Genomic DNA, 24,241 nt, shown 5'->3' with positions numbered 1-24,241 from the left:
TCAAACTTAAAACTAAATCCAGAATTTTAAAATATGAGACTACATATAAATACATATGAAAAAAACAGAACCCAATTAAACCACATGCAATCACTTTGCCACTTGCCTTTCCCTTATTTTAGTGGCTGACCATGCCAATAGGGTAATCGCTCAGATCACAGATATACTGTCAGTTCCTAATAAATGTTCTATTTTCTGAGAAAAAGGCATCCAGGTCAAAACCACGGAAAGCCATTTGGAGCTCAAGTGGCAATACAAATTACAATATAATAAATAACGGGGCATGTTTTCCACCTTCCCAGAGCCACATGGACAGAGGCAGTTATATTTCTCAATGCCAATATATCAGCCTTCTGAGTAAGCTGTCTCCATAGATTGAAAAAGGACAGCTACAAAGGCCCTACTTAACTTGTTATTGCACAAACGTATCTGGCATACCCATGAGTCTTTTTAACAAGGGGGAACCCAGGTGACATATTTATAATGGAAACAACTTCCATGTCTAGGTGCTTAGTAATGACTTCTAATCTCGGTTTGATTAGGGATTTCACATTTTTAAACTTAAATCTAATCATTTTCCAATTCTGAGAAACCTAGTGAATGCAAAGAATTTTGAATATACTCTAACCAAGGAAGTTTATGTGAAAAAACCCTGCTGGGCTGTTCCTCTAAGCATAGCCTTGGCAAATGTTGTGGATGCATACCATGAACGTGAAGCCAACAATTTATATCACAGAAACTCGCTTGGGCGGTGTTACATTATATTTCTCTCAGTTGTTACAAACCACATGTTTATTGTCAGTGGTTATTTTTGCGGCCATGAAATGGCAAGATATTTGTTTGCTACTGAAGTAATTATTTGAAACATATATTTCCCATTATTAACTTTCAAGCCATCAAGATACTTTGCTAGAGTTGTATACAGGGCGGGCTCGAACGGCAGGATAGTTGAACTATTACATCAGGGGTAGGCAACCTATGGCACGCGTGCCAAAGGCGGCACGCGAGCTGATTTTCAGTGGCACTCACACTGCCTGGGTCTTGGCCACCGGTCCGGGGGGCTCGGCATTTTAATTTAATTTTAAATGAAGCTTCTTAAAACATTTTTAAAACCTTATTTACTTTACATACAGTAATAGTTTAGTTATATATTATAGACTTAGAGAAAGAGACCTTCTAAAAATGTTTAAATGTATGACTGGCACGCGAACCCTTAAATTAGAGTGAATAAATGAAGACTCGGGACCCCACTTCTGAAAGGTTGCCGACCCCTGTATTACACTTAGTATCACTTGTAGTTCCATCCTAAAATTAGGTTTAAATACTCCCAGAATAAATTAAAATAATTTACTGCCATTAGATGAAAATGTTTTTCACATTGTGGCTCAATTGCTTTGAGATTCACAAAATCACTAGGGCTGAAATATAATAATATTAAGGGGAAAAAATGCACATGAGTTAATCCATTCTGATGACCACACAGGATTAATTAAAAAACTCAGGCACAACCCTCCTTGTCTTTTCAGCCCCAAATTGACCAGTGATTTTTGGATCCCTTTAAAAAAGGCTCAGGGGGGTATCTGGAGTTGAACCAAAGCTTGCTTGATCTGCAGTCAAATGTTCGACCACCAGCTATACCTCTCCAGCTTGGAGAAGAGGGGGTTCCATGGAAAAAAAATTCCAACCAGGAACTGTGACATTCTGGGCCTAATAATTCATATATCGCAAATATGCTGCATCCAGCATGTAGCAGTGAAGAAATCAAAATAAAAAACAACAGTTTATTGTTATGAATCCTGGCTTACTGGAGGTGCCCCTTATGGGTAAACCTGTGAAATGCTTCTAACATCAGCACCTCTCTGTGCATGCGGGATGCTTCTTAACCGCTCTCTTCTCTCTTCTGGGCTTGTCTCTGACCAAAAAGGTGGGTTTTTACTGTGGGATAATCCACCTGTATTAGCTGTCTTGCTGTACAAAAAAAAAAACCAAAACACCGGGGAGGCAAGGGGCTCTAGTTTTATTGCAAGATAAACGAGGCGAGAAAACCCCCACGAGAGGGTATAACCGCTGGGGTTGCCTAGCTACCTCATAGGATCCTCACGCTTTTTACCACACATTGAACCCCCCACACACACCCTTTTAAGCAGCAAAAGACAGAGTCTGCAGCACCACAAGTGCCTTGTCTCCATGTAGGATTTCACAGTGAGCCTGGCTGGAAGACAGAGCCCCAGGGGGCAAGCCGCAGATCCCCCGATGAGCCTCCTGCTCCAAGCGGCTCCTTCTCTCCCAGAAGGCCCCCCCACCCAGGACATAGGGTCATATACAAAGATCTGATCATGCGCCCCCTGCTGGACACTCACCAGGCTGTAGTGTTTGGCTCACATACTGAGCTCTTCTAAGCCCACCGAGTCTGAGCAGTATGTAGGTTTTCCCTCTGGCCTCTCGGGCTCCCTCCTTGGCTAGATTCCCTGTCTAGTACTCCTCAGAAGTGAGACCCTGTGGTCCAGGTGGTCTCTGCCCCCAGATCTGTACTAACCCTACCAGTTTCCCCAGCCTGCCTTTTCCCAGCACTCCCCCCAAAAAAGCTGCTCTGGTTTACAGTCTAACCCTCTGGGGCAGTGGTTCTCAACCTAGTTACCATCGTGGGCCGCATATGCAGCTCTCTGTGTGTTATGTGGGCCGCATCCACACAATATATATACTGCCCGTATGGTTCTGAGGAGGTCACATGGGTCACAGCTGCGTGCTGACTGGGCCGCGAGCAGGCCGCAGGTTGAGAACCACTGCTCTGGGGACATGTGATTGTTACAACAAGGATCTCAGAGGCTTCGCAAAGTAACTTCTTAAACACACACACACGTTATTAATAAAGAACACAGAAAACCCTTCCAGCTCTATGCACAAATCCGCATTCAAACCACTCCCCCAGTGTCCTCCCAACACCAAGAACCCTGTGGGTTTTGATCAGTCCTTTGAGAATCCCAAGACCCTTCTCTTCTTCTGCTCAGACTTTAGGCCTTGTCTTCTTAGTGTGTTCAGGTCCCAGGTCAAAAGGCTCCCCTTGGGTCAGAGATTTTTGTACAGTAGCTTCAAACACCTCTCCTCTTGTTCTTCTGGGGCATTTCCACAGCCCTCCGGCGGACCCTATGGGGAGAAGAAACAGTTTCCAATCTCTTTAGCATAGGCACTGTATTGCCAGGGCAGTTATTCCCACTTAACACCTCCTTTGATTGTTTGCAGTGTTGTTGTAGCCATTTTGGTCCCAAGTTATGAGAGAGATGCAGTGGGGGAGGTGATAGCTTTTTATTGGACCAACTTCTGCTGGTGGAAGAGAAAACCTTGAAAGCTTGTGAAACAGAGGTTGGTCCAGTAAATGACATTACCTCACCCACCTTGTCTCTCTCGACGTCTTTGATTGTCCTGTAGCTGCTTCCAGACAGGGTGTGTGAAATGTGACATGGTCCCTCCCGGTCAGCACGTGATGGATTCAAGACACACCGAGGATTAGAGTTATACATAGCAATAGCGTTCATGAAATCAGTCAGAATTCTTAAGTTTTATAAAGGCCAAAAGGAACCATTAGATCATCCAATCTCACCTCCTCTATGTCACAGGCCATTAATTTCCACCTAGTCCCAGACACCCAAAAACTTTAGTTAGACCACAGCATTTCAGTTCCTAGGAAACAAAAGTGTATTTGAGGAAGAGAACAAAGAGACCCTTAGCCTTGAACTAGGGACTACTACTTAAATTGAAATCACAGATAGGGTGACCAGATGTCCCGATTTTATAGGGACAGTCCCGATTTTGGGGTCTTTTTCTTATATAGGCTCCTATTACCCCCCACTCCCGTCCCAGTTTTTCACATTTGCTGTCTGGTCACCCTAATCACAGGTTCTACGTCCTCTGTATAAACAGATCACTGCCAAAACTGTCACAACATATACTCACTCTTTCCCTCCTATTGCCATCCTGGGGCCTGTTTTCTCTCCACCCCTCCCCCTTACCATACAACATCAATAACTCTGCTAACCTTGATGACAGCTACTTGTATTCTGCCAGCGAATAATCAGGCCCAGACATCAGGCTGGCCTATATGAGGGACATTGTGCAGAGTTATCCCACTGGGGTTAGCAATATTGGGAAACCAAGTGTAGATGGAGCATCTACATGTTAAGCACTGTACTGCTTAGACCTGCCCCTCATGGGGTTAGACAATATGATGCTGGTAGCTTGGCCCCATGTCTTCACTGCCTTGTAACAGTAGAGCTAAAGGGAGGCAGATTATCTATTGAAGACCATCCTCCCATTATCTTCCCATTTTGGGTACAAGCATGTGCATTGTCGCTCTCCTTTCATTTGACAAAAACAACGAGGAGTCCTTGTGGCACCTTAGAGACTAACAAATTTATTTGGGCATAACCTTTCGTGGGCTACAGCCCACTTCATCAGATGCATGAAGTGAAAAATATAGGAGCAGGCATTTTTCACTTCATGCATCTGATGAAGTGGGTTCTAGCCCACGAAAGATTATGTCAAAATAAATGTATTAGTCTCTAAGGTGCCACAAGGACTCCTCATTGTTTTTGCTGATACAGACTAACACGGCTACCCCTCTGAAACCTTTCATTTGACACACTCCCAATGTGAGATCCTGGGCTCTTCATCCACCAAACCCACCCACTTTGTTATTGAAGGCGAACATCTCTCCGCCGCTCTCACAATGAATAGCAGTGAAACAGCCCTTACTGTGAGACTAAAGTAAAACAATGATTAAAAGGGATTCATTACTGTCACTCTTTCCCTTGTTAATTTCAATGAAAGATAAAATACAGCATGGAGAGACTGTTAATGAACTCGAGTGACTTTACAAGGGAATGCTGCTCTTATTTACTATTAAGCTACATTTATTTGGTCTTTCTAAATCACACTGCAATTTGCAACAAGGTAGCACCCACCCAGGTGGCAAGAAACCTTTTGAGCTACACACATGCTCTATCCCTGACATACAGTCCCGCTGCAAGGGCTAATGTGAGGTACGCTGCCCAAACCCTACTTGTTAGAGCTTGAAAATCTCAGCCTTCATTTCAACAAAAAGTAATTGGAGCCCTCATGGCTGCAGGGAAAAGCCTGAAAATGTAACCCTTAAATGTTCCTACACCAGAGGTGAAATAAAGAGAATTCCAAATTTAATATTAAAAACCAAATAATGTCTCTGTGCCATAGGGTATGTCTACACTAGAAACACAACAACGGCACAGCTGCAGTGCTGTAGCTAGACCCCTGTGGGTGTTGTAATATAGACACTAACTGCAGCAAAGACAGGAGTTCTTCTGTCCCTGTAGTAAATCCACCTTTCTGAGAGGCAGGAGCTAGGTTGATGGAAGAATTAGAATTCTTCCATCTACTTAGCGGTGTCTACACTGGGATTTAAGTCACCTTAATTCCATCGCACACGGGGTGAATTTTTTTACAGCCCTGAGCGATGTAGCTAAGCCAGCTTAATTTTGTGGTGTAGGCCTGTCCCCAGTTTTCACATCTATGAAGTGTGGCTGCATGGGCGGCGGGTATCACAGGCCGGGGGAGGCTAAGCCCCCCCAAATAGCCCAGCGTGGCCCCACCCATGCTCCACCTCCACACCCCTTCCGGCTTCCTGTTCTTTGACCCTGCCTGGGGCCAGTGCTCGCACTGCTCGGTGCTCCAGGGTTGGCGGGCATGCTGGGGCTGGGGGCACTGGGGGCGCTGGGGCCATGCCACCCATCTGGTGCTCCGGGGCTGGGGGGGCTGGAGCAGAGGGGCTGGGGCTGTGCCGCCCACACAGTGTTCTGGAGTTGGCGACACTCGGGTGGCCCGGGACTTCGGTTGGGGGGCTGGTGGTCGTGGTGAGGGGGCTCTGGGCTCCGATGGGGGAGGGGAGGGGCAGGGCCTTGGGCAGAAGGGGTGGGGCCAGAGGCTAGCCTCCTCCAATGGGCGGTTCATGCGCCGCTCATGTGCGGCTGCCACCTTTGTAAAGTGCTTTGAGATCTGCTGAAGAAAAGTGCTATATAAGTCAAAAAAATATATTATTACTTGAACCCACAGCAAAGTCAAAGCCCTGTGTTTATGACCTTGCTGCCTGCTAGCGTGGCCACTCACACAGTCCCAGAAGACTGGACGTTCCAGGAACTTCAGGCAACGGTGTGGACCTGCCCCCCACTGGCATGACCTCATGTGCCATTTAGAAGAATGCGCCGCTCTGCCCCTGCCGGCGTGACATTATCCACACCGTGTGTGCAACATCATGCCAGCGCAGGTGGACCAGCGTGCTCTTCAAAATGGCACCCCCCAACAAATACCGATTTTGTCACTGTACCAGAAGGGGACAAACCTTAGAAAAGCAGGACTGACTGTTTGAAAACATGAAGGACCTGCGTCCTGCCTCAGAACTGAATGAGAGGTTACGAATTCCGCATTGTTACTTCACTCAGCAGGCTTCTGGATGGGAAGATGCGATTGGAGGAGGCAGGGCTGGGAAGAGAAAAGGCTTCTTTCAAAACAAATCTATTTGATAATTAACAAAACTGCAAAGTGAATTCTGAAAACCCCCAGAAAGGGCTTCTTTACAATCCGTCATCCCTAAGTATATTGCAGTTATTTAGGGCCAGATTTCATCCAGCTCCTGCAATACAAAAGTCTGCATTGTGGAAAAAAAATCTGTTTTTCTGAGCTACTGACATTTCGCTCTGCAGGAACCAAATGTAGTTTTGATTGTATCTAGTCTCAGTTTTGATGCTCTGATAGATGTCATTTTCCCCCCTGGGATTATTTACCTTCTTTGGCAAGATTCTCTATTTTCTCTCTGAGGGTTTAATTTAAGTCAGCTCCAGTTAATTTCCAACTCATATCCTGCAAGAGGAGTGCCACAGCCTTAGCTGTGACCTTCTCAAAATTGGGTTGAAGTTGTAAGGCATGCAGATCTGCTGCACTTGATTAGGCCAGAAACACAGATGCTGAAACAAGTAGTGCTGCATGCCGTGATTTAATTGGCAGAGCCTTGAAAGGATACAAAATTTGTATCCGCATCCAATCCGCAAACATAGTCGACGATATAAAGCGGATATCCGCAGATTTGCAGGGTTCTATTAATAGGGTGGGTGCCTGCCTCTGAACTGATGCCCAGAGGGAATTGGGAGAGGGAGGTTTTCCTGTCATTACACCGGCATTGGATGAAGGTAGGGTGACCAGATGTCCTGATTTTATAGGGACAGTCCCGATATTTGGGGCTTTTTCTTATATAGGTGCCTATTACTCCCCACCCCTGTCCTGATTTTTCACCCTTGCTATTTGCAAAAAGAAGAACAGGAGTACTTGTGGCACCTTAGAGACTAATAAATTTATTAGAGCATAAGCTTTCGTGGACTACAGCCCACTTCTTCGGATGCATATAGAATGGAACATATAATGAGGAGATATATATACACACATACAGAGAGCATAAACAGGTGGGAGTTGTCTTACCAACTCTGAGAGGCCAATTAATTAAGAGAAAAAACACTTTTGAAGTGATAATCAAGCTAGCCGAGTACAGACAGTGTGATAAGAAGTGTGAGAGTACTTACAAGGGGAGATAGTCAACGTTTGTAATGGCTCAGCCATTCCCAGTCCTTATTCAAACCGGAGTTGATTGTGTCTAGTTTGCATATCAATTCTAGCTCTGCAGTCTCTCTTTGGAGTCTGTTTTTGAAGTTTTTCTGTTGTAATATAGCCACCCGCAGGTCTGTCACTGAATGACCAGACAGGTTAAAGTGTTCTCCCACGGCTGTTACTCTGAACCTTGCTATTTGGTCACCCTAGATGAAGGGGTGTTTGGATGGGAATAAAACTGAGGTCCTACCCACCCCAAAACACTTTATATCAGAGCAAGGTTGTTATCCCAGGTGCCCTGGCCAAACTCCAATGCTGGGAGGATTTTCCTTTGCAAATGCCCCCCTCCTCCATCAACCTACCACCAACCCTCCCTCTAGTGCCTGTGCCACGTGTGCTTGGTGGGCTAACGCTCTTACATAAATCGGCTGCAGTTCCCCACTTGCCTCCATAGGTGGCACTGTGGTGCACGGAGACTACCAGCGACTGCAGAGACCAGAGCGCCATTCCTTATCACGTGATGAGGGACCAGGGCGTAACTGCGTCACGTGTCGAGGGAGGTCCTCGCCTCCGTGCCGTCGTGTGACGTAGCAGGCCGTGCGCCGTGCGGGAACTAATATCCCGGCATCCTTTGCGCCCCTCTTTCTCTTTTTTTTTTTTCGGGCCCCAAGATGTCCAAGCGAGGTGAGGCCTAGCGAGAGCGGCTCCCACTCGGGGCGGGGAGAATCCGTCGCCATCCTCCGGCCCCACGGGTCACGCGGCTCCGGGACCCGGGGGGATGGACTAGGGGGAGCCCGGACTCCCTTCGGGGCCGGGTCTGAGGGAGGGAGAGAAGCGGGGATAGGCCCGCTGGGGACGGGGACTGGCGGGTCCCGCTGACGGGGTGGAGGAGCCCGGGCCTTGGAGGGGGTGCGGAGGTTTGAGGCTGGGAAGGAGCGGGAGGGCCTAGAGGCACTTGGGGGGGGGGGGGGAGATCGGTGGCCAGAAGGGGGCGTTGGACGGTCCATAGCGGGGGTGGGGGGCTTTAGCTTGGAACGGGGAGCGCTGGGGCCCACGTGGATGAGAAATTAGGGTCGAAATAAGATCCTAGGGGCAGGGCCCAATCTGGGGGGGGGCAGGGCCCAATCTGGGGGAGCGCAGGACCTGGGATTGTCCCATGGCTGGAAACTGCTCCTTGCACCTGGGCATGCGAGAGGAGGAACCAGCCCTGTAAGTAAGAGAAGGAAAAGTAGCTGAGAGATACGGTGCTTTCCTTGGGTTGAGTAATGGGTTTGATGCCTAGCATCTACAGGGATGGGCAGGTTAAAAATACATGGGCCTGTGTGGAGCGTTTTAAATCGCATGTTTTAAACCACCCTGTTTAAATAGGGGTTGAGACTGTTTGGATAATTGTACTATTGCAGTTTTAGATTAAAACTTCTAGGCAATGGAGAGATCAGTCAGTGCTCTTTTTAATAATGCCCCTGCTGGGAGGGTATTTTATTTGAATTACGGTGTGATACAGGCAAAAACCAAAATATTGCCAGTGGTGACCCTGGTGCTGCAAATATTTAAATAGAGGTGTAACTTTATTCACATATAAGCATTTATAGTCTCGGAGACTAAAATGGTATATTCATTAGAAACTTCTCTTCCTGTAAAATCTGTCATTTCAAAAGAAGGCTGTATCATTGTTAACAGTGAAGATTTATTTAGCGTTTCAGTACATTAACAAAGTTGTTGTGAATTTTCTCATATGCTCTGGGCCAGAATTTTCAAAAATAGCTCCAAATTAGATGCAAATGTAAGCACTTGTAGTTGGGGTTTTCAGAAATGCTTAATTTATTTAGTAGCACAAGTCTTCCAGTGCATCAGAAGATGGTATAGGTTGCAAACATGGCACTGGCTATTTGCTTATCAATTTTGTGTTTGAGTTTGTGTTCTCGTAGTAAGGATGTTAATGTGAGACCTGAGCTTGTCTCTTTCAGTAGATATGAACAGCTTTCAGGGCAAAACTTATAGGAACAAAACCTATGTCATTTCCACATAAATGTCACTAACACTAACAACAGATAGGAAACTAAAGAACCACCAGAAAACATCCACTTTACTCCCTCCTCCCCCCCAATTTACAATCTAAAGAACTAGTAATACAAGTAAAAATGTGGTTTGGGTTCTAAAAATCACTTTAGATAAAATTATAGTTTCAATAAACTGTATTATTTTGAATCATGATTCATATCATCCCTGACATAGGAAAGAGGTTACAAATACTCTTCTTTTTAACCCACAGGACGTGGTGGTTCGTCCGGTGCGAAATTCCGTATTTCCCTCGGTCTTCCCGTGGGAGCTGTGATTAACTGTGCAGATAACACAGGTGAGTCTGTCTGGCTCCCCTTCTGGTGTCAACATCACTTGTTTCTGCTTCGGCAGCCATTCTGCCTTGTCTGTTTATCTCGTTAGAGTTTGTGTAGGTAACTGACTAAAGGAAGTTGAAGCCAGGCAAATTCGCACTGGAAATTAAGGTGCTAGTTTTTAACAGTGAGGGTAATTAACCATTGGAACAACTGGGTGGGCTCTCAATCACTTGGAATCTTTAAATCAAGACTGGATACCTCGCTGAGAGAGATGCTGCTTAATGTCAAACTGAAATTATGGGCTTGACAAAGAAATTACTGGGTTATGCCAGGAATCAGGCTAGATGATCATAATGGTTCCTCTGGCCTTCACATCTGGGTATCTGTTAATCTGCTTCTGTAGAATTTAAACTTATCGCTCAATAATGATGCTAAAAAAATGCATCCTACCTCAGAAGCAACAACAGCAACTTCCCCCTTCCGAAAAGCACTTGCTGGGTCTGTGGTCAGTGACTCAGTGAGTTGTCGTGGAAGGGCATAAAAAAGGCATCGCTTTTGGGTGAGGTGGCGGCATGTGCGGTTAACTTCAATGAGCGGTGTGACAGTGATCCATGAGGGGACATCTATTATGTGATGAGTTGGCTAATTCAAAATGGTTTTTTCCATGTAGGTGCCAAGAACCTGTACATCATCTCCGTGAAGGGGATTAAGGGGCGCCTGAACAGGCTGCCAGCTGCTGGTGTAGGCGACATGGTCATGGCTACTGTCAAGAAGGGCAAGCCAGAGCTCAGGAAGAAGGGTGAGTGTTGGAAGTATCCCATGGGCTGTTCTGTAAGTCTCTGCTACAGACGTGCTCTCCTGTAGGTTTAAGACCTTAGGTGCCCAGATTTCCCACAAGGCAGTGCTACAAACATGATTTGTTTCTTTGGGGAGGGAGGTGGGAATACTGTCTGGGCACAACTGAGTTGTGTTTGTCACCAGGTATAACACAAACCAGGCACACAAACATGGATGTGCATGCAGAGTATGCTGGGTCTAACCTTGATGTAAGATGATTGTAGCTCATACCCAAGACAGAACTAGAACTGACATAACAGCATGAGCTCATCAGGCCCCCATCTGCTGCTGGATTTCCTAGTCCCTTGCAGGTTGCCCTTCCTCTGGGAGATGGAAAGGCAGCCCTTCCACATGGGAGGAGCAAGGCAGTTTCGACATACCAACAATGATGCTAGAAGTAGGCAGCCTTCTCTGAAGCAGCAGCTTCCCCCTTCTAAAAAGCACTTGCTGGGTCTGTGCTCAGTGGCTCCGTGAGTTGTCGTGGAAGGGGATAGCAAAACCTCACTTTTGGGTGAGGTTAGCAGCAGCACGTGCTGTTAACTTCAATGAGTGGCGTGACAGTCCTGAAAGTTCACATTCTGGTTTGATTATTAGTATATATATATATATTTTTTTTTCTTCAATTAGTCTTAAGTGTTTGGGGAAGGGTTTTCCCTGCTGGATGTCTCTGTGGGGAGTGACCTTGCGTCTGGAAATGTGGCCAGGTTTACCTTACAAAAGGCTGTTTGAGCACTGGGTTAGAACATGAATGGTATTGAGTCACTCGGGTGTAGATTCAAGTGTAATATTGCATTGTACTAGTTTTTATTTTAATGGATATATACACACACACGCAAAGGTGGGTTTTCCTTCTGAACCAGCATACTGAATGCGTGCTCAGCAGAGAAGCGGTCTTAGCCCTTGTGAAACTAAATATCAAAGACTTTCAATCAGAGTAAATGTGTGGAGCAGTGTTTAGGGTGGAAACCTGCTTGTCATAAATGTAGTGCCGGTGAAAGGCTTTGGCTTGACAGGCTGGGAAACTGCAGACCCCTTTGCTCACAGAGCAGACAATAGCCAGGAGGACTGCTCCCACCTCAACCCTACTCTTCACGGTTTCTGTAGCCCATCCAGTCCTTGGCTTCTCAGATGAAGCTATCAACAAAAAACATTTTGTGACATGGATGCTTGGTGGTATCAGTCCCAGAGGCCACTGATGGTAATAACTTTGGTGGCAATCCCAGTACAACAGGAAACCTTTACTGGGACCAAAATCCCATATGCCCATCTAGTTGCCTAGTGAGGCCTTGCAAGGGTAGGGCTCAGAAGAAGACACTTAGTGTTGAGCACAGCATTGCACCTGGGGGATTCCTTTTGAGTTTCTGCTGTTTGGCTGTACTTGGAAATTTAGGATCTTGAGCTTGTCTTTCTCCCTGCAGTGCACCCGGCAGTGGTAATTCGGCAGCGGAAATCGTACCGGAGAAAAGACGGGGTGTTCCTTTATTTTGAAGACAACGCGGGAGTGATAGTAAATAACAAAGGGGAAATGAAAGGTACAGACAGCAATCTATTGCACCGGACAAGAGCAAACTCATAAAGAATAGTGCAGCACAAATGGCTGCATTCCTGGCCCAAGGAGAGTACCACTGTCTTCAGGACCAAACTATTTTTAGTGACATGAAAGTGGGTATCTTGGATGCTCCTGCAGAGACATACTGATGGCTCTGTTGTGAACATGCCACATGCTGCCTGAACAGCACTCGTAGAAGAGGGATGTGGTCGGAGTGTAGAACGTAAGCTCTGACTAGTTCTTAACTTCTCCTTTTCCTTCCCCCCCTTTTACAGGCTCAGCAATCACAGGCCCCGTGGCTAAGGAATGCGCAGATCTGTGGCCCAGGATAGCTTCCAATGCTGGCAGCATCGCATAAACCTGCTCCATCCTCGTTGTAAAGATAAAATAAAAGTGGTTGCACCAAAATTCCTAATGTCTGTGTTGATACTGTAAAGCTTGGAACGTCACCTCCCTGACAAACCTGGCTAAGGTGCTCCTAGCATGGGGGCTTGGCTGCCTAGGGAGAGTTTACCTTTACAGCTTTAGTCATATAGGTATAATACCCTGTGTGGATACACTTAAAAGTACGACTTTTTTTGTTGAGCTTAAACTCCTTCCCCAGCAACACAAACTGAACGACAATAAGGCTCTCTAATACCAGAATAAGAGTCTCCAGAAAGGGGTTATGCAGGTATAACAATATCTGTTTAAAATCACCCCTAGAGTTATACCAAAATGTCTTTCTTGTGTAGACAAGGCCTGAGGCTCCAATAGGAATATGGCAACTTGGCTTTAAAAGGTGCGACTCTTGTGCACCAGGAGACAGATCTTCATGAAATAACCCATGACAGAGTAATTTCCTTCGTATTGCAACTCTACCTGATATTTTTACGTTTGGTACTACAGTAGAACCTCCGTTATGAACACAAGTTACGAACTGACCAGTCTACTCTCACCCCTCATTTGGAATCGGAAGTACGCAAGTAGGCAGCAGCAGAGTTAAAAGGAAAAAATAAAAACACGTACAGTACTGTATTAAATGTAAACTACTAAAAAATAAAGGGAAAGTTTATTAAAAAAAAAAAAAAAGGTTTGACAAGGTAAGGAAATTTCTGTGCTTGTTTCATTTAAATTAAGATGGTTAAAAGCAGCGTTTTTCTTCTGCATAGTACAGTTTGAACATAGTATGACATGACAGTATTAAGTCAATGTTCAGTTGTGAACTTTTGAAAGAACAAATGTTTTGTTCAGCGTTGTGAACTCTTCAGAGTTGCATACAACCTCCATTCCTGAGGTGTTCCTTCATAACTCAGAGGTTCTACTGTATAAGATGCTCATGACAGACAAGCTTTGTGAGAAAAGCAGTGTTTGAACTACAGCATTTGTCGTTATTGGGTCTCCTGCGGTAGAGTTAAGCTCTCTCAGGAAAGGAACTTTCTTATTGAGAACTTGCTTAATGTGGCCCAAGGGCTGTTGGAGGAGGCGGTGGCTGCCGCATGTACTACTAAGCCCTAGGAATGGTGAAACAAGCTTGAAGGTGAACTAAGATGCTTCCTTTGACAAATAATGCCACATCACAAACTGGTATGTGCAGACTTGAATTCCAAATACCTTGTAAGGATGAGCTGATGGGCTCTCTTTAACTTTTTAAGACCAGAGTTACAGCATTTAGGGTAAAACATTGCAAAAGGTGATAGTACAGGCTGCTACATAGTGCAAAAAGCTGCAGTCCTTATGCTGTGATGGGGCATATCTTATCCCCAACCTTTTTTTTTTTTTTTTTTTTTTTTTTTTTTTTTTTTGCTAAGTGCATAACTGTGGATGTGAGACTGAACGGAATTGCAAATAAATCCATTTTCCTTCTTCATACCAGGATGTCAGTTAAGGGTGTGGGGGGTTTAACCAATATGCTTGCACAACCCCTAACTTTCAAGACCTTAGGGTATGTCAACACTTATGGAGCAGACACCAAGAAGTGTTTTTTTGGTCAGTATTGGAACACCACTTCCACAAAAGGTATTAACTATGGTTATGTCTATACTGCAAAGTTATCCACAAAACTTTTGTCTTTCACAGGTACTTAAAAAAAGCCCCCCACGAAAGACAAAAGTTTTGCCGACACCAGTGGCAGTGTGAACGCGGTTTTGTCGCTCCTGCTGACAAAGTTAATACCGCTCACGGGGCTGGAAGTATTCTGTCTGCAAAAGTGCCGACAAAGAGTGTTTACACATGCTGACTTAGTGACAAGGCTGTGTCGACACACTAAAAGCTGTGTGGTGTAGACAAGCCCTATAAATGTTGAATGAAGCACTCTTCTGTCGACATAACCCAACTGTAGATGCAGTTATGTCCACATAGCTGCTTGATTATGGGTGTGATTTTCACACCCCTGACTCTTAGTTATGCTGCTGTAACTTTTCAGCATACAGGAGCTGGCCTGCTGGGAGCATGCATGGGGGGGAGGGGGTTCCTCATGAAGTGTTAAGGGCTTCATATCTGGATCTTTACCAGGGCCTGTGTGGGAGTGGAAAAATCCTTCAGTCAAGTTAAACTGTACAATAATACTGTATGCTGAAAGTCTGGCTTTTGTAGAGCTTTGTAGGTTCAGCCCTTGTCAAACTCCCTTCCCAGTGCAGCCATCCGCTGCACTCCCTGCAAGGTGTGGAAATAAATCCCTGATCCTGTTTTAATTTGCTTCTAGGGGCTGTCAGTTTCGGATTGTGCTAAGCAGTTTGAGTGGCTCTGACTAGACCACTTCCCTACTGGGCGCAGGGCGGCGTTTAAAGCACCTCCCTGCGACCTAACTGCTTTGCTTGGAGCAGAGTTTAGCCACTTGCTGCCCCTCTCCAAAGGAAGTTTGGACTCCAAGGTGCAGGCACAGGGGAGGGCCCGGCCCTGATTTTCTGGATGGCTTCAGGTGAGCATGAGGGACTAGCTTACAGAGGTGCCCAGGTGCTGGACAGGCCAGCAAGAGGTAGGTTAGACTAGCCCCCTCCCCAGCTATGGACGAAAAGGGGAGCGGGGAGGCAGAGCCTCGCCCCGCGTTGCTTTAATCTGCCCCCCAAACAAACCGGCCGCCTCTGAGGGGGCTGGTAGCCGGTAACACCCCCTCCCGCAGCCATCTGCGGCTGGCTAACAGCTGACTCCATCCCAGCCCCACGTGGCGTGATGGAGCAACTCGGCTGGGAGCCGGCCTTGCGGTGCTGCGGGTCCCGCTCCTGGGGGGCTGGTGATGGGAAGGCCTGTACCCCCCCCTCCTTTCCCAGCCGGGGCGGGCAGCTGCCCTGCAGCTGGCTCTGGGGAGCCTCCCAGGGGCGGCGCGCGAACGTAACAATGCAGGGAGGCGGCGGCCCGTGCCGGGGGCTCACAAGGGGCCGGGGCTGGCGCCGGGGCGGGGGGTCCTGTCTTTGCTCGCCATGGCTTGTCTCAGCAGGCGGTGTCTGCAGCGGCAGAAGGGCTTTATCCTGGACGGGGTGGCCGTGGACACGCTGGCCGGCAGCGCCGCGCACATCCCGCCCAAGCTGTGGTCCGCCTTGCCCCCGTACAACGCCCAGCTGGACGGCCACGCCGCCAGCTACTTCGCGGCCCCCGCGGTCAAGTCCCTGCTGAAGAACACGGAGCAGGTACAGTGCAGCGACCCGGCTCGCCGAGCCCCAGGCCTGGGAAGTTCAGGGCTCTGGCTGGCAAGTAGAAGGGGTTAGCTTAGCTCGCCTGAGTGCTGAAATGAATGAACCGCAGGGGGAGCCAGTGGCCATGTGATCCTCCTGCTTTTGTCCCTGGTGGGTTGTGTAGCTACCATCTTAGTTCATGATTCTGTGTCTGTGACAAAAAATGGGTTTATTTGTCAGGGCAAAAACCGTGTCTGGCTCTTAGGTGGCTCAAAGGAGACAGAATTTTACACAGTCCATTAATGTCTATTAATGGTTATTAGCCAGGATGGGCAAGGAATGGTGTCCCTAGCCTCTGTATGTCAGAGGATGGAGATGGACGGCAGGAGAGAGATTACTTGATCATTACCTGTTAGGTTCACTCCCTCTGGGGCACCTGGCATCGGCCACTGTCGGTAGACCGGATACTGGGCTAGATGGACCTTTGGTCTGACCCAGTACGGCCGTTCTTATGCACACAGTTCTCATCCAAAGCAGGCAGCCTGCGGATCAAAAATGTGGACTATCCGGGAGCTGTTTGGTGAAAGAAGATGGTTTGTTTCTTTGTGGAAAGATTAAGAAATCCCACCATCGCAGCTTGCCGTTGCATTTCAATTGACAAATTTCTAACCAAATTCTGAACTAAAAACTAAATGTACTTTAGACTGTAAACTATTTGGATTCAGGGATTGTCTTTGTGTTCTGTTTGTACCATCCAGGCCATGACAGGGTTCCCAGGCAATACAAATAATAATAAAATGACCTGTAATTAACTTTATTAGAAGTCCATCCCTTCCCCCCCCCTCAAATTTCACCATTTCCTCTGCTTAGATTTTTGAGATCCTTGCTGTTTCTGACCTCACCATGGTTCCTGTGTCATTTTCAGGGAACTGTGATGTCAGAATGAAAACACCATACATGGTCAAACCAGCAAGCAGGAAAGGGAGAAGGAAAGTAATAGATTAGCAAAAATTAGCCATTAAAAGAGAAAACAGAACCATAGATGGACAAATTGCTCTGGGTCCTGAAAATGACGCCGTTGATAAAATGTTGATGTCTAGATTTTGGCAGAATAACAGGCAGATCTGTGGCATGTTGGGTTATAACACTGTGGTTATAATTCAAAGAATGATGTGGTATTAACTCAGCCAATAGTGGACAGCAGTCTACAGCACAATTCCCTCTCACTCCTCTTCCCTAGCACGGTGTTCTCTCTGCTTAAGAATGATAGCTGCATCTACTTTAGAATTCCAGCTGAAGGTGGGTGTGGGAAAGAGAGAATCTCTAAATAATGGCGATTTTGTGGTTCTTTGTGCAGCTGGGATCTTTTCTTGGTTGCTTAATATCAGATCAGTTTAAAAAAATAATGATTTTTGAAATGTTTTGACAAAAAGCAAACGACTGTTGCAGTCTGTGTGAAATTTATTTTTTAAAGAAAAATATACCGGGCAAGCTACCATAGTCACACATGATCTACCTGCGCTGCCCTTGTCCTCTTGCTATCTTCTTTCTGTGCTGCTGACCAAAGCTCAGTGCTACCCAAGCCATGGTGAGAAAGCGAGAGAGATAATGCTCATTCATATTCTTTTCAGCTAACTGAAATCGCATTTCATCTCAATTTACTGTTTAAAATCTCACTGATGCGTCTTAGAAAACTTCTGAAATAATAATCCTTTGCATTTGTATGCACTGCATTAAAGAGCTTATCAAAGAGAAGGTTAAGGGGGAATTTGGTCACAGTTTATAAGTACCTATGTGAGGAACAAAAAGTTTGATAATGAGCTCTTCAGTCCGGCAGATAAAGATACAGCAAGATCCAATGGCTGGAAGTTGAAGCTAAACAAATACAGATTCAGGAGGGCAGAGTAGATGATCACAGTGATCCCTTCTGGCTTTAGAATATATGCAAATAATGCCCATTGTGTCTTTCATTGTGCTTTGTACAATGGCAAACACTGTTGGTGCTTAATAAATAACTTAGATCTGGTTCCTGCAGTCAGATCTGCTAGCATGGACACCTGAGTTACACCGGTGATGAATCTGGCCCTGTCTCTTTAGAGGGAATTCTCTGGATACAGCCGATATTTTATGTATTTCATCTCATTAGCTATTATTGATTGAAGATATTTTCACAGCAGCAGGACTGCATAGTGTCGGACTCTGGAACAATAAAGCTCCTGTTTTCATGCACCCCAGGTACATTATGAGTGCATACCCAGAGCTGTTTCTAAATGCAGTGCATTTTCACACTGTGTCCATGTGTCTTTAGACAAAGTCAGGTAGCTGGTTTGTTAGGTCCTGATCCAATGCTACTGAAGTGAATGGGAACTTTGCCCTTGACATCAACAAGACTCTTCATGCTGGGATTTAGGGACGAGCCAAAAATCTGGCTTTGCTCTGAGTTTTTGTTCTTTCTCTGACTTGCCCCAGCACCGAGGTGGTACATCCAGGGATGGTTGGATAGTGGATTATTTCCACATCTATGGGCCAGAGCAGAGGTACCTGAACAGGAGGAACTGGGCAGGTGCAGGTAAGACTCCCTTCAATAAGCTCTTCTCCAATCATCAGTTACTCTATGTATCATCTATTGGGTTAAGAATCATGAGATTTTAAAAGAATAATAAATATTGGGTTCTTTTTTTTTCTTATTAACGTGCTTTCTGGTTTCATAGAATTTGGGGTAAAGGTGTCAAGTTTTCAAGCTTTTCTCCTCAGTCATAAGGCTACAAACTTGCTTTCTTTTTAAAGGAAAGCTGATTTTTTTGTATAATCACTTGATTCCAGGAGCTGGGGCTTTATGCAAAAATCCCAGATGATAAAATTGTAAGAGTCGACAATGCTACATTCCACAGCATCACTTGGTAAAAATTCCTTACTGTTAAATAAATATAATAGCATCTTTAACACACTTCACAAAGGAGGTTGCTATCATTTACCCCCATTTTACAAATGGGAAACTGAGGTAGAGAGACAGGACATGACTCGCCCAAGGTTACACAGCAGCAGAGCTGGGAATAGAACCTAGGTCTTATAAGTTACAGGTTGGTGCTGTAGCCAAAGAGTACAGAAGTCATAAACAACTCACCAGGGGATGGCAGAGAATGCCCTTGGTGTGGGATGTGGGCCCTGCTTCGGGCCTTCATAGGTGGCACTACTCTGGTCCCCAGTCCCCACTCCACAAATTATGGGTCTTGGGAAAACTATTGTAACTTAGGGCAACCCCCCCAGGCTAAGTGACACTTGGGCCCCTTTGGTGCTCAGTTGACTTTGCCCGTCTTTCCTCTGAATTGCACCTCCATAGAATCTAAGCCTGTGTCACCTCACGCTTAGGGCAGGTCAAATCGACACGTTGCTCTAACTGTTGCCAGCAGCCACTGGCCTGGACCCACCAGGACTCCCAGTTGCTAATAGCAGAGCTGAACGGGTGTTGGGGGATTTTTACTAAGTTTTCCCTAGCATCGACAAGGCTGCCGAGCTTGTGTGTAGCTTGCACACCAGTCCAAGTTCGCTCAGTGGCCTGGGTGAGTCGCTAGATGGAGCAGAGCTGGAAAGGAAGGAGCTATAAAGACTGATGGGGCCAACTCTCTTCCCCACAGGCCACTCTTCTGAGCAGGTGGGCGGCCACTACAGCTTCCTGGCAGACGTGAAACCCATGAAGGGCTACAACGGGCGCTTCGGCTATCGTCGCAACACCCCGGACCTGCGGGTGAATTCGTCCTGCTTCGGCGAAGTCAGTGTGTTCCCACTCCACTGATGCCGAACGAGCGGCTTCTCGCAGACCCCCGATGCCAGCCCCTCCGGGTGCCATGGAGACCTGGAGACCCTGATTAGGAGTAAGAAAAGGGAGCTACAATAAAATATTTGTTCTCGCTTGTTCTATTTTAACAGCTTGTTGTTACGGGTGATTTATTCGCCTAGGATACGCGCTGTTGATGCAGCATCTGGGCTCCTGCTTTTACCAGCTGCTCTGGAACTAGGCTGACTGATGTCAGGTGATAGCGCAGGATGACTAGCTCGTGCATGGGCTTCCCCAGGTGTTCAGAAGAGAATCTGTGGGACTGCCCAGACCTTCATCCCCAGGGAGACGGAGAAGATACTACCTGTAATACAAGGAGCTTTAATCTCTATCTATAGAAGAGCCTAGATAGATAATAAAACATATGTATTTGACAACAGATCTTCATGTATACAGAGCATTAAAGGAGGAGAAAAATGGGAAAATATATTGTTCCTATTTGGCCAGGTGGATGACAACTAGCGGGCTCAAGTCCTGGGGAGAAGAAGCAGTTAATATTTTTATAGTACCCAGAGAGATGAAGACAAGGCCCCTACCTGGAATACCCTTTGAGTGGTTGCCTCGTGTTTGTTGAGTTGTTTTGGTTTGGGGTTTTTTGCTTTCTGTCCCCCCTGCATATGCAATGACATGGGCAGGCTTTTGAGCGATTCAGCAGCAGGGTGAGGTGGTGGGAATACAGTGCTGAAAATCTTTAAGGCAATGGAGTGCTCTAATCTAGTTCCATGTAGGGCACTAGAGCGGTTAACACAGGCCCCCAGTAAGCAGCAGGATGTAGTCTCACTTGGGGCTCCGTAGACTCTGAAGCTACCCCAGGGCAGATCTGGACTCCCCAGAGGTTCTAAGTTGTGTTACACATGTTGCAAAGCTGGGCAAGGCCTAATTAGGCGATGCTATGGCTTCTTGTATAGCATGAGAACAAGGCCAGGGATTATATGGGCCTTGTCTATGCTAGCATTTGGGGGCGGGGATGTCTCCCACTATCACCACTGCGCGCACCAGTATAGACATTTTGACCATCTCAGGTGTGAAGTTCTGTGAAAATAAAACAGCCCTTGCTGCTAATTAGAGAGGTCACACCCAGGGAAAAAGCCCGGTTGTTTGGCTGGCATGAGGGAGCTGCACAGAGACATCTAGCCAGGAGTCACAGCTGGTCACCTGTCGGGCCCTGATCCTGTAGCTACAGCAAGATGGGCAGAACCCTGCAGTTGTATAGATCCCCATTAACTGCCCTGGGGCTCCATGTAGGCAGATGCAGCTGCGGGCTCAGAGTCCGGTATTATAAAGGGAGCTGGAAGAAATGAACTGATCCAAATGACATCTGGTAAATTTCAACCAGACAGTGCTTCCAGGGGGGAATGTGGGCCCCACTGCAATGTAAGAAAAAGTAAGCAGAGGCCTCTGTCAGAGTCAAGAACCCCTAGAGCCAAGCGTTGTACAAATCCCTGCCCTCAAGGAACTTGCAACAAATGATATATGAAGGAGAGGGGTATTCTAGCTTGACATTTTTTTATAATAATCATAATTGTGATTCTCATCTCCCCCTTCCTTTGCTTTATTCTATTTGACTCATTACATTCTGCTCCACTAAACTCCTTTTTCATCCACATCACCTTCTTCATTTCCTTGCTGTAAGTTTACCTGAGGTTATTTTTGTGGGGTATAACCGCCAGCATGTTCTGCCCCAGAAATAGCTGCATTTCCATCACTCAGGTTGCTACAGAAGTAGATATTATAGTGGGTGTAATCACAGGCGAAGGATTCTTGGAGGCGGGTGATTTGCCAGCTCATTAAATATGGCTTGTGTGGTTTCAAGGTGTGTTGGCCATGAGAAAGCAAACACACACAAGCCCTTGAAAAGAAGAGAGATTTTTATGTAATTGGTTTAAAGAAACAGAACTCATAGAGAATTAGAGCTAGAACTTTATTACCTTGGCCCAAGTGAACCCAATTCAAACTGCAGTAAGACTTTTTTTGGAGGGGGGAGTTAAATACAAAACAAAAACTAATTAGAGTTTGTATGAGCAGTATGAGAAATAATTACAGGTGCAGTGAGTTTGAATAGCTACTGCCACAATGAGTATAATGAACCTATTACACGAAGTAGTGAAGAGTAACAATGTGACAGAACCAGTATCCGTAACTAGACTTACCTGTCACCTTTTTTTTTCAGCAGGTGGGGGTATAGCTCAGGGGTAGAGCATTTGACTGCAGATCAAGAGGTCCCTGGTTCAAATCCGGGTGCCCCCTCATTTTAATCAAAATAAAGACTTATGAGTTAAATATTTACTTTTTTATGCAGTCACTGTGGACTGATTTTCTTTGATTAGGTTTCAGCCAGTGACAAAGATATAGACCACTAGTGGAAAGTGGAGTAACAATCTGGGAATCCTTAATGGAAACATGGACATTAATTAAAGTGTATTTCATACTGCAGAACTGAATTATATGGCTTCAGAGTCAGTGGGACCACTAATTAATATGAAATGATTTCCATAAAATTAATAATAAAGATAAAGGGGGTATAGCTCAATGGTAGAGCATTTGACTGCAGATCAAATGGTCCCTGGTTCAAATCCAGGTACCCCCTCACTTATTTATCTACTTCTGAAAAACAAAAAAAGACAATGGGTCTGTAACTAGCACTGTTTTAGTAGGTTCACATTTTGCACAGAATTACAAAATGTAACCTCAAGATACCCACACCTGTTCATATCCATGATCAAAATGACCCATTATTTGTTTAAAATCACAAACTAAACAACAAAACTATGAAAAAAGCAACAGAGGGTCCTGTGGCCCCTTTAAGACTAACAGAAAACTATGAATTTCTGGGCAATATTAGTACTTCTACTGAATGGAAAACTGCAGGAATTTGACATTGGGTAGTTAAGCACCTACTTAAAAATATGTTTTAAAAATGCCACTGGTACAATGGGGCCCTGATGTTCTTGGTCTTAAACCTCTAGGTGCTATTGTAATCATAATTAATTGAATAATTAATACACAGCTCCAGTAGATGATGTACCTGGGCTGATGGTTGAAAATGATGTTTTACTCACATTCTTCATCAGGAGATTCACTGTAAGACGTAGGTTGGGACAAGGTAAGTTAGAAGGGTTTGCGGGGGGATTCAGTAACATATCATTTGATTTTTTGTAGAATACTTTTTTAGTGTAGGTGGAGGAACATCAAGAATGAACTCTGAAGGGTCAGAAAAAGAACTGGGGTCACCCAGATTTGGGCTGGGGTGACCCCTTGATCTTCCGTCAAATGCTGTACCCCAGAGCTATACCCACACCAGCAAACATGCTATTGACTACGAGCTAAAAGAGATTTTTATGTGGACAGCCTTAAGAATAATTTGTGGTTACAAAAATAGAAGCAAATAGAATAATCAACTATAATAGCTCCTTAAATATATTGGGTGAAATCCTGGCTCCATTGAAGTCAATAACAAATCTCTAATTGACTTCAATGGAGTGAGGATAGCATCCACTGTATTTACTAAAAACCCGTATCTTCTTAAGTCACTTTGCATTAAAATGAACCAAAGCACGTCATCTTTCACGCCACCCTCTATACATGGGAAGATCATTCTGAGCTTGTCTGCTGTCCTGGCCACATGTAAGTCCCCTTTTAAAGTCCTACCCCATGCTGCCTATACTGGAGCCGATTGATTTGTATGAGTTGCGTGTTGTTATTCCTCTTCCCTGACATCTGTTGTTAGACTGGAAGCTCTTTGGAGCAAGAGCTGTTTGGAAAGCAACCAGCATAAAGTGGGTGTTAGCACAAATAAATACATTTAATAATAACAATTAAAATGATTCAGGGATGATCACCATAAATAAGATCACCGATTCCTGTCTACCATTGGCAAAGGGGGGTATAGTTCAGTCATGAGGCATTTAATTTCAGAGTAAGAGGTCACTCATTCAAACGCATAGGTGCCCCCCAAACAAAGACTGCTTTTTCCGATCTTCTGCAGAAGTCTCAGATACAAAGAAAGGTGAATGTATTAGGTCTCGGGTTCAAATACAGTGCTATATTTCTGACCATTCCAGTCTGTTCAGGAGTTGCTCAAAATGGCAATGCTTAAAATGAACGTAAAGATACAAGACACCTTAGTAACTCTGGGCTGTGCCTCTTTAAGATTGTGATGCTACAATCTGATGAGTCCATGGAGCAACCAACTGGAAGTTATTAAAAGCTCCTTCTTAAATATGTTCGATTTATTCTGAAAAACCAGCATCTGACTAATGTATCTTTTATTCAAATCAATGGAGACAATTTGTAGTACTTAGACATAAGGCACAAATTTTTAATAGTGATAGTAATTAACAATTGGAACAACTTGCATAGGATTGTGGTGGATTCTCCATCACTGAACATAAGACTGGCCATATTGGGTCAGATCAATGGTCCATCTAGCCCAGCATCCTGTCTTCCAATAGTGCCCAATACCAGATGTCAT

The 24,241-nt window shown here is 45.5% G+C and overlaps 2 protein-coding genes and 3 non-coding genes across 5 annotated transcripts; all 5 read left to right on the top strand.

The window, feature by feature from the left end:
• Positions 1-8,200: 8,200 nt before the first annotated feature.
• RPL23 (ribosomal protein L23) lies at positions 8,201-12,753 on the top strand. The gene is made up of 5 exons (XM_054014335.1): positions 8,201-8,307; positions 9,896-9,979; positions 10,630-10,758; positions 12,215-12,328; positions 12,621-12,753. The coding sequence occupies exons 1-5, from the start codon at positions 8,295-8,297 to the stop codon at positions 12,701-12,703; spliced, it is 423 nt and encodes a 140-aa protein (XP_053870310.1). The 5' UTR covers positions 8,201-8,294; the 3' UTR covers positions 12,704-12,753.
• Positions 10,434-10,566, top strand: LOC128829359 (small nucleolar RNA SNORA21). The gene has a single exon (XR_008443331.1). It is a non-coding gene; the product is annotated as a small nucleolar RNA SNORA21 (small nucleolar RNA).
• Positions 12,754-15,267: 2,514 nt separating the features above from the next.
• On the top strand, positions 15,268-19,859 carry C25H17orf98 (chromosome 25 C17orf98 homolog). The gene is made up of 3 exons (XM_054014542.1): positions 15,268-15,950; positions 18,405-18,504; positions 19,571-19,859. Exons 1-3 carry the CDS (start codon positions 15,744-15,746, stop codon positions 19,726-19,728), a joined length of 465 nt encoding a protein of 154 aa, XP_053870517.1. The 5' UTR covers positions 15,268-15,743; the 3' UTR covers positions 19,729-19,859.
• Positions 19,860-21,945: 2,086 nt separating this feature from the next.
• On the top strand, positions 21,946-22,017 carry TRNAC-GCA (transfer RNA cysteine (anticodon GCA)). Its single transcript has one exon. It is a non-coding gene; the product is annotated as a tRNA-Cys (tRNA).
• A 268-nt stretch (positions 22,018-22,285) lies between these two features.
• TRNAC-GCA (transfer RNA cysteine (anticodon GCA)) lies at positions 22,286-22,357 on the top strand. Its single transcript has one exon. It is a non-coding gene; the product is annotated as a tRNA-Cys (tRNA).
• Positions 22,358-24,241: the final 1,884 nt, after the last annotated feature.

The sequence above is a fragment of the Malaclemys terrapin genome, chromosome 25 (assembly GCF_027887155.1).
Source record: "Malaclemys terrapin pileata isolate rMalTer1 chromosome 25, rMalTer1.hap1, whole genome shotgun sequence".
Lineage (NCBI taxonomy): Eukaryota > Metazoa > Chordata > Testudines > Emydidae > Malaclemys > Malaclemys terrapin.
The sequence above is the reverse complement of the archived record's forward strand: the minus strand, read 5'-3'. Positions and strand labels throughout refer to the sequence as shown.

Coding starts and splice junctions, on each gene's coding strand:
- RPL23 (XM_054014335.1), top strand. Junction 9,980..10,629: donor TAACTGTGCAGATAACACAG/GTGAGTCTGTCT, acceptor TTTTCCATGTAG/GTGCCAAGAACCTGTACATC. Junction 10,759..12,214: donor GCCAGAGCTCAGGAAGAAGG/GTGAGTGTTGGA, acceptor TTCTCCCTGCAG/TGCACCCGGCAGTGGTAATT.
- C25H17orf98 (XM_054014542.1), top strand. CDS start 15,744: ATGGCTTGTCTCAGCAGGCGGTGTCTGCAGCGGCAGAAGGGCTTTATC. Junction 15,951..18,404: donor TGCTGAAGAACACGGAGCAG/GTACAGTGCAGC, acceptor GACTTGCCCCAG/CACCGAGGTGGTACATCCAG. Junction 18,505..19,570: donor GAGGAACTGGGCAGGTGCAG/GTAAGACTCCCT, acceptor TCTTCCCCACAG/GCCACTCTTCTGAGCAGGTG.